This window comes from Vombatus ursinus, unplaced genomic scaffold (genome assembly GCF_900497805.2).
Source record: "Vombatus ursinus unplaced genomic scaffold, bare-nosed wombat genome assembly UNPS02014798.1, whole genome shotgun sequence".
In the NCBI taxonomy this organism is placed as follows: domain Eukaryota; kingdom Metazoa; phylum Chordata; class Mammalia; order Diprotodontia; family Vombatidae; genus Vombatus; species Vombatus ursinus.
The window spans coordinates 38538817-38548816 of NW_020954576.1; the positions used below are offsets into that span (position 1 = coordinate 38538817).

At 39.5% G+C, this 10000-nt stretch overlaps 1 protein-coding gene across 3 annotated transcripts in view; it reads right to left on the bottom strand.

Moving 5' to 3' along the window:
- The window catches only part of PROX1 (prospero homeobox 1), a 54321-nt gene that overhangs the window by 20578 nt on the left and 23743 nt on the right, over positions 1–10000 (bottom strand). For all 3 annotated transcript variants that reach the window (XM_027871790.1, XM_027871791.1, XM_027871789.1), the window contains one exon: positions 9554–9748. In XM_027871790.1, coding sequence (XP_027727591.1) covers positions 9554–9748 — 195 coding nt within the window. The remainder of the gene's footprint in view (positions 1–9553; positions 9749–10000) is intronic.

A 10000-nucleotide genomic window follows, 5' to 3' on the forward strand; every position in this document is an offset into this window, starting at 1 on the left:
GTGTGTGTGTGTGTGTGTGTGTGTGTGTGTGTGTGTGTGTGTGTGTAGTTTCCATTCAGAGAAGGGGAGACTTCAATCCAGTACAACCTGCATAGTGAGGCATGAAGAAAATTTAATGTGCTCACATTCAAAGCATCTTTTTGAAAACCCTTTGGTAAAATGTAGCACTGTGTGGAAAAAATAAAAGAACCAGGGAGAGCGAATTGGGGTAGGGTGAAGAGAGTAGGATAAAGAAAGCATACAATAAGCAATATCTAATAACCGTTGAATCTGTTTCTGCTAGCCATCATAAACTGTAAGCAACTCCTTGGTACCTTTTAAAATTGCAAGTTAGAAAATGCTAACTGTCATCGTGGGGGGCCTATTCAAAGTCACTATTCATTTGAGAAGTGAAAAAGTGGGAGAGGTCATGAGGGGTCAGATGGCTTAGGAAGGGTGAAGAGTCACCTTGTTTCTCATTGTGGACTTTGGAGTGATTTGGGCAAAAAAAGCCCAGGACATCTGGAGTTCAAAAGTCGAGGAAAATGGGGAAGAGCCATGAAGATGAAGAGATGATCATAAACCACACAAAAGAACGAAGCGAAAAGAAGGCTGGATTTGGGCCCTCCCGTCTGGCAAGGAGGCAGGCAGGCAGGAAGGCTAATGAAGCATTTGCGATATGGGACGTATGCCAGCGTAACAAAGAAGATGTGCATCAGCTCTGCAGATGTGCCAAAGCCCCCAGAGCAAAATAATGACATAATCACCATCAGTGTCACAGACCAGACTGTACACAAGGTGACATGGGAGAGAATAAATAAGAGTCTTTAGAGGCCTGTAATAAACACACAGGAAAGACTAAGCATCCCTCATGACTGCTGCCACTCAGTCCTGGGATCCTGGGGAAATTGGGTGCAGTGAGTTCCCCTGCCCTTGAACCTTAAGGTGATGACTCTTGGAAAAGTGGGTGCTTTTTTCTCCTCCCTTAGAAGCCTTTACTCTATTCCTCCTGTTCTTGTTGAAGATGGTCTGAAGTGGAAACAGAAATCTGAAAGGCCTGAGAAGGATTTGTGTGAGTGGAAAGAGCAGCAAAGAGAGGAACAAGACCACAGAAATGAGAAGGAAGAGAATCTGGTATCCCAAAGGGTCCCCAAACTTCTGTCAACTTCTAACATATCAAACTCTGCAAGAGTTGACAATTTCCACACGACTTGGTAAATGCTAGAAAGATTTTTTGGGGGGAATGGGAGTATTATAAATTATTAATAAGATGGCAACCCAAAATTAGTATTAAAAAAAGGAGGGGGGAATGGTACAAGGAAAACAAAAAAAATCAAACCTTATTTCAACGTCCCTAAGTATCTCTAACCACTTGGCAGTGGCTCTCTTGGTAAGGTAGGTATTTGTGTCAGTACAGCTGTCTGGCTTTTAGGTGACTTTTGTCAGGTTTAAAGTGAAAGTCTGCTTGGGGACTGAAAGAACAATGATAAGTAAACCCCAAGAAGAGCTTCTCACACAAAGGACTTGGCTATATCACTGTCCCTTTTCATTGCTTCTAATGAAAGATTCATAAGAATAATTTGAATTTTTTATGACTCCCTTTTTGGTGTGACTTTATGAGTTGTGTCTGTTTCATAGACAAGTTCTCCTTAAATACAGGAAGGTCTATGGTGAAACAACCTGAAGAGTAACTTAACTGGGACAAAAAAAAAATGGCCATGCTTCAGATCTTCTTCCACTGAAAAGAAAATTCCAGGAAGTAGATTTTTATATTTAATTTTTAAAAAATGCCCTGAATACTCCCTCTAGTACTGAAGTATAACATGGTTAAAAAAAAAAACTTATACCTCTCTAATTTACTAGTTCAACTGCACCACAGAAGAGTGATTATGTTTGTTTTCCTTGGCTTCACCCTATTTAGCAGGAACGGTAACATAATGATCATTAATAGACAGTCTTTTCCCTACACTTCTCAAATGTGCTGCACATCTTTGTTCAGTGTTTTAGTCCAAAAGAAGAAGAAGAAGAAGAAGAAGAAGAAGAAGAAGAAGAAGAAGAAGAAGAAGAAGAAGAAGAAGAAGATGAAGATAGTGTTGTTTTTGTTTTATGTCATGTTAAAAAAAATTAGCGGTAAAGATTGCCTGAAACCATTCACTGAAGGTGAAACAAAAGGATTCTCTACCACAATAATCTGTTTTCAGAAATCATAGCTTCCATGTGAAATAGACAATATTTGCTAAAATGAAGGCTGCTTTTCAAAGTTGATAGAACGTGTTGGAGAGAAATGAATATATGTTCATTAACCTTTCTGCCATATGCCTCACAAAAGAAAGTTATGGTTAAAAAAAGCAAGAAAGAGAAGGCTGATGAAAAAAATTTTTTTGCTGCCATCTGAAGGAAAAAAATGCCAGCTTTGAACAGGTTTTAGTTAGCTAAACAATTCTGTTTAATCTAGATGAAATAAACATGCAAGTCTGAAAAAAGGCTGTTAGAAGTTTCCATTTAATCCATAGATGGGCTGAGTACAATGATAACATCCCCCTGAAAGCTACAACCACCACCAGCAGCTGTTATAGAAGAGAGCTTGCTCTCTCACTCCTATTGATAACCCTTTGTGGAATGAAGAAAAAGAGCGGAGGGAAGGAGAGCTGAATGTCAGACAATAGACATCGCTACACACACTGTCTCTGAACTTTCCTCATCTCTGAAGGACAATTAATTATGAAGGCCTTAGGGGTAGGTCGAAGCAAGGGAAAAACCTACTGCTGTCCCAGCACTCCAGCCGCTATCTCCGTGTTTGTTAAATGGCTTTGCCTGTTGGGGTACAGCCACCAAAATAGCCAATAGACCATTTGGGGTGGGATAGGGGGAGGGAGGTAAGGGGGAGAGCAAAAGATTTTTTTGTGTGTGTGCGCCTGTCCTTGTATAATTCTATTCTCACTGTGAAATTATCCATACACAAAACACAAGGACAATTTTTTTTTTAAAGAGAGCAGAGCCACAGGGTAGGTTACAGTCAGAAACGGCCTCTCAGTGGTGTGTTAAAAAGGATGGTCTTTTCACCAAATCATTTCACAGAGGCAAAACAGACAAACACAAAGAGTTGAGACTTTTTCTCCTACATTAAATAGAGTAACTGATAAGGTCAGACATATGATACCTAAAGACATGAATCTGTGAACTCTTGAAGTCAAAGGACTTCTCTGTGCAGAGGAACAATCTTTCAAAGGAAATAGATCATAGAACTCCACTGAATCCCCTTTAAACTTTATGAAGCAGGAGGAGAAAAAGCTCTAAGTAGGAAAGCTTGACAGAAGAGCCTTGAACTATTTTCTGAAGGAAAGATGAGACCCTCCCCAGGCTGCCACAAAACAGCTTTTTTTTTCTAAAGGCTCTTCTGAACTTTGATATGTGCCAAGACACTGCTATTGAAAGCTGTATAATTATGTGCTATAGCCACTGTCGAAAATGCTTTGTTCACCCCAACAAAGAACAATAAGCAAAGCAAAGCGACATTACACTCTATCTTTTTCTTTAAGAATGTTGAGAAAGGTCGTCGAATGCTATAACTAATAAAGCTGTTGAGTAAGGAGGTTTCAAAGTTGGTCTTTACTGTGCTTGAATGTAACCCAATGACAAAAAGACACAAGGAGCTAAAAATGTAATGACATGACCAAACAGATGATAAATCAATGGGCCTACTTCATTATATTGATGAACACCTTGAATACTGAAAGGACAGAAATGTAAAAAATGAGGCCTCATTTAGAAGCTGAACGTCCCTTCGCCCCCTCCCAACTTGAAACTCGGTCCCTTTAGAGTGTTCTTCTAATCCTGGGAAGCAATTCTGTAACAGAAGTATATCCCCAGAGAGTGATGCACATACTCACTTGTATGATATATATGTGTATATATACATACATACCTACATATATAAAGGGGGGGGTGAAGGGATGGGGAGGAGTAGAACTGGCAAAGGATTTGTTCCTTAAAGAACCCATTTGGCTTGTCACTGGTAGAACTGGCAAAGAAAAAAAGAGAAGGACATCTTCTCTTTCTCACTACCCACTAAACATGGATTGTGATTGCTCAAATGAGTTGATAGCTTCTAGGCCAAAAGACTGAGTCTGTCCGCAGTAAAAGTATATCCATGTACTAGCTTTCCAAATGATAATTCACATTAAATAGCCCTTTGGAGAGGAGAGGTGCTCTTCCCAAACCCACCTGTCCTCATTTTTCTTTAAAGAGATGATGATATGGGTGAAAGTTTTCCAAATGCACTTGCTATTCTCCCAAATGGCAAACATCAATTTTGTTTGGTTTCGTTTTGCTTGGGGGTGGTAGAGTGAGGGGATAGTAGGAGTTACTTTTTGAAAATTCCCTCTTGACGAATCACAGGAAGTCAGCCCTGGCTAAGTCCAAATGGGAGGCAGGAAAATGTTCAACGATCTGTGGAGGTAACCTGCTTGCCAACAGACACCCAGAAAAATGTCAAATGTACAGGTGGCCATGGCTGAACATTTACAGGGTGAGACAGTGGTATGGAGGGATGAAATTCTCCTTCTCTTTCATTCCCATGGCTCCCACCCAAAACCCCATGGTCTGTAGTGAATGAGGGCAGAAATGGTTATTCATTCTTACTCAGCAGCTCCAAGAGCTGCAAACTCACATGAAGACAAATGATTGGTTTGCTGGGGGGGGTTGCAAGGCCCATGAGCTGAGTTCTTCTTCCTTTCTACTCTAAGCTTCATCACTAGTCATCAAGGCCTTACCACAGACCCAACAATGAGAGAAAATCCTTAAGTTACCATAATGGAAATATCCATTGTCTTCACTCCCTATAATTTATGTCTGCTGAATCTCAAATCATTTGGTGATGGGTTAGTTATACCTTCTCTAAACTCTCACTCACCAAACCAAACTTCCAAAATCTACCATAGTGGGATGAAAAAAATAGGTAGGATGGTGAAAGGAGGCAGCATAATATAGTAGAAAGAGTTCTGAATGAATGTGGAAAATAGGATCTGATCCCAGCTCTATTACTCACTACGCTGGTGACCTTGAGCTAGTTGCTAAACATCTCTGGGTCTTGGTTGTTGCATCTGTAAAATAAGGGGGTTAGACTAGATAGTTACCAAAGTCCCCCCCAGTTCTAGATCTGTGATCCTAGAGCCCTGATAAATGGGTCATCTCCTTTCCTAACTGGTAAAACTCGCATTCATTTCAGCAAGGAAATCTTGTGGGATTCACAAATTAGTTAAATTGATTGAGTCCCTTGTGAAAGACACAAAGGAACCTTTGGACAGATCTCGTGGCTAAGATGGCTTTGGGTCCATAGAATAGGAAAACAAAACAAGGCAAAACCAGACCTAGATGAAGTAGTAAGTAAAACCTAGCAGCAGACACAGCTCCTAAAGCCAGCAGAGTTACAGGTTTTTAAAAGGATTTCAAACCTCCTTTTTGCCCTGGCCCATGAAAAATTTCCAGAAGCCCTTCCATGGGGAATGAGTACAAAGCAAGTGTCAACCATAGCACCTAGAGAAGTTAATTTGTGGTGTGTAGAAGAAGAACATTTATATCTTGTTGCTAAATACTGCTCTGTTGTACCCACCTCCCCATACAATTGAGACAATATTTTCCCTTCTTCGGTGAAATAAATCTCATTCTATATTTCCCTTTAGGATCTTCTACCATTGGCCCTTGAGTCTTCTCCAGCTCTCATCATCCTAATTCTGAAGTTGGGCCTAGAACCCTTGACAAATTCATAAGCTGGTGTAAGCTTCTGTGTCACTTAGATACCTCAGTGTTACATGGGCCTTGAAACATCCAAGCCAGCCAATCTTCCTTTTTGCTTGTCACAAAACTTCTCCCTCTGTTCTCTTTTCCCTTAGGTCAGGAGTCAGCAACCTCTCTGCCCTTGTGGTCATTACAGTTGGGTGTTAGAGTGGATATTAGCACTTTTGGCAATTGTAAGTCATAGGCATGGAGAGAGAAAAAAGGAGAGGAAATGCAAGAATGGAAGAAGAGAAAAGAAAGAGGGAAGAGAAGAGAAACAATGCATCTTATGGGAAGATGGTAGAAAAGATGATAGTAGATTTGAATGGAAATAGTAGAAAAGAAAATCATGCATCTGATGGAGAAGGGTAGAAAAGAAAATGATAGATCTGGTGGAGAAGGATAGAACTGTCAAAACCGCCCTTGGGATTTCTCAAGAGTCCTTGCAACTAGTTTTGCCTGATGCTATGTTTATACAATGTCAAAACAACCAGTTGAAAAATGAAAATTTTAGTGCTGAAGAGATTTCCTTTTATTGTCTGTAGAGACACCAAATAATTGAGTGTGGGAATGTTTTATTTGTTATTGTTTGGCTTGATTGGCTGTTTTGGAGTCATGCGGTCATGGTCCAAAAGGACCTCTGTCTACCACCTCTAATCAAGAAAATAAAAGAGAAAATATGGATAATTCTTTCCCCACTTGCTACCCTATTCTCCTAGTTCTACTCAAAATATTTGCCCCATTTCAGTTGATCTTAAAAGAGGAAACAGAAATATGGAAACAAATCAGCACATAAAAATGTATTGTATTCAGCTAGAGGTGCTATATTCATTGCTGGCTCCCAGCCACAAGGCCATACTGGTAAAGCTAAAATGATAAGGCTGGTGGCTTGTTAAGGATCTTACTTAAGCACAGACATCCATGCACAAAGGCATGGAAAGAAGGGATAACCTTATCTGAGGCTTTTATTAGTACATGCCAAGAACTTGACTCAAAAGTACTTAATATTATTCAAATTGTTCAGGGGTGGGGGGGGGGGTGGTGAATCCATGTTCCTGCTTCAGAGCCATGCTATAAGCCCTTTTCCTCCAAGATGCTTTCTCACTGATTCTCATATGTAAAATGAAAATATTCTTAGGGGGAGGAGGAGGAGGAACAGGCACTTAGAGATTTGATAACTTGCCCACATTCAAATAATAAGTAACAAAATTCCTACCTAAGTCCCATGCTTTATGCACTTAATCCCCCCCCCAAAAAAAATTAGTCACATTCCACATTGAATTGAAGAAAGAAGAGATAGCTAAGAGAGTAGTAGATGAGACCAAATCATGAAAAAGAGAAAAATATTAGGCTTTGAACATAAAAAGATCAACATAGATCAGTATGAGGGGAAAGAACTTGGACAATGTTGAATAAGACAAATGTTCAGGTGACTGGATACCATTTTCACTAAAATCTACTCTGATTTTCTTGGCCTCTTGAATTGTGAGTAGAAGTTGAACACCAGTCAGGTAAAGTTTAGACTATACTATAAACTTCCAGATATCTATTAATGATATGCTCATTTAAGTTATGTCAGACAAAAAATTCAGAAGTCACCACACAGGTTCTGGGTAAGTCTTTCATAAAACTTGATAGATGCTGCTGGTAGAATACCTCACACAACATTAATTGTAAATCATGATTGTAGCACCAAAGAGAAGCACACACCTCTTTAGGCAGAGGAAAATGGAATAATTAGAGAAGAGACAAAAAATGAACAGTATCATCAGATTGGAGCTATCCAAGTTCATCACGCTGGAGCTGAGTTCAGTTTTTTTTTTTAATGAAGTTATAATAATAGGTGATTTATTTTTAAAACTGATAACTTTAAAAGGTAGTATCTTATATAATTTAAATGATAGAATAAAGATATCCCTGTTAGAATAAACAGCTTGAATATTAGCTTGACTATTAGGTTTTTTTTTTTTGAAGCTTTCTTCTTTATTAGGAAAAAAGTCCATTAGTATCACACATGGATACAACCAAAACAGTTAAAATGGAAACTTTAAGATGACATTATATGACTGGAAAGGTCCTCATTTTTAATGAGTTCAGCAAATGAAAAAGTTCATTTACATTGCATTTGGCATGAAATATATATTTATCTTGGATAGCAAATACAAACTGGAGTTTACAGTGTAACTATTCGATCTTTCAAGGAAAAAAGAATTAACTTCCCGACTCTCAGACTTCCACATTCTGTTCTTTACAATACACCACGTCACCTTGGTCCATAAGTAATCAATTCCTGCCAAAAATGGTAGGAGGAAGGCCAGAGGAAGAGGGAAGCAGAGAGAGCAGCCTGAATCAAATGCCATTATTGCTAGGCCTGGATTCAGTTGCCCCTTTCTCTTCCAAAGTTAAGAGTTCCTCTAGGCATTAATGGGTGTCTATCTGCATGGGAATATGAACACCAAGTTATGGAATGTGGCCCAAAAAAGAACACTCTAGCCTTCAGGGTAGCATGGCATCTAGCCAAGAGTTACAGGCTGGTCCACACCATCCACCATCCACACCAGCCCCTCTATTTCATCACTAGGGTACAGAAACTACAAAACTCCTGCTCCACCCCCTATCCCCACGTTCTTATTCCCTTAATTGGCAGAACCAAGACAAATGTCATTATCAGCATTAAGAGAAGATCGTGGGTTGTATCACAGAAGGCCATCATGCTAACAATAACTATCTGGTGAACCACCACAGCAGCCAGTAAACAAGTATCACAGTCAAAGCCACAAACCTTTTTCAGGTAAATGTTTTTTTATGACCACTGTTTGTGTCCTGAGTGCAAAGCCATTAGTACACATAAGCATCATCTAAGCAACACAATGTACACATAGATATATATATCACATACACATCTTTATAATGCTTAAAGATGTGCACATTAAAATCATGAGTTCTTCCCTTATTTTGGTTTCTTTAGAAAACAACAATAACAACAACAAAATATATCCTCCAAAACAAACAAACAAACAAAAATACCTGGTTGGATAGCATTCTAATGGAACTGTGAAACTGAGAAAATAGCTATCCATAGCACCATTGGGTATCAATCTGTCCATAAGTGAGAAAACTTTCAAGTTTTAGAAACCCTCAGGGAATTGTTCTTCCTGACAGTTGCCCTTCTCCTCCCTTACCAGGGAAAATTGTCAAGTGCCTGCTAGGTGCCAGGCACTGTTCTAGGTGCTAGGGATAGAAATACTCAAACCAACCAAACCAAAAACAACCTCCACCTTCAAGGAGCTTACATCCTCCTAGGACAAAAATGTAGATGATGGAGCCTTACTCTGGGAGGAGAAACTCCGGACTGTCTCTATTGCCCCTGCCACCATTCTCCTTCAGTTCTCCCGATCTCTTTTGCACAGATCTCATATAGGACTTGCACTGGCTTTGGAATAAGAAGACCTGTGTTCAAATCCTATATGTTCTTTGTCAGATTTCCTAACCTGAATTTCCTCCTCTTTAAAATGAGGAAATTGGATTAGATGGCATCTGAGGGCCTTTCTAGCTCTATGATCCTGAAAGTAAGTAATCTAAGCAGGGGGACAGAGAGGAAATGGAGAACACCAATTCTTCTGGGTTCGTTGAAGACCCACCTGACCTTCCTCAATGTCAGAGACTTGTAGCTGTACCCTGTCAGGTTGACGGGAATGCTTAGCAGAGAAAAAAAATGACAAAATAAATGGAGGGATTTTTGTTGGATTGTTTGTATTTAAAGAGAGAGAAGACCACAAAAAAAAAGATCAGTTCCTACCTCAAAGTCATTTGCCTTATTGTAGTGCATGTTCAGAGCACGATATAGCTCACAGTCTCTGGTTATAGACAGCTCTTCAGTACTTGTGACCCCATCGTTGATGGCTTGACGTGCATACTTCTCCATCTGAATGTAGTAAAACTCACGGAAATTGCTAAACCACTTGATGAGCTGAGAGGTAATGCATCTGTTGAACTGTTAAATTTAAAATGTTGAAAAGGATAAGAACATTGCCATTTTCCACTTTTATTTTTAAAAGCATTTGAAACATGTTTAAGCTTCTCTCCTTTCCCTGCCCACTCTCCCTCCTCCTTTAATGTGTATGTTTCAATGCCTGCAAAATGGGGGCAGGATAGGTGAGAGGAAGCATATACTCACAGAATATTAGAAAACACATCTTTGATGGGAGTGACTTCAGTCCCACAGCATTTTAAATCAAAGTGTAGA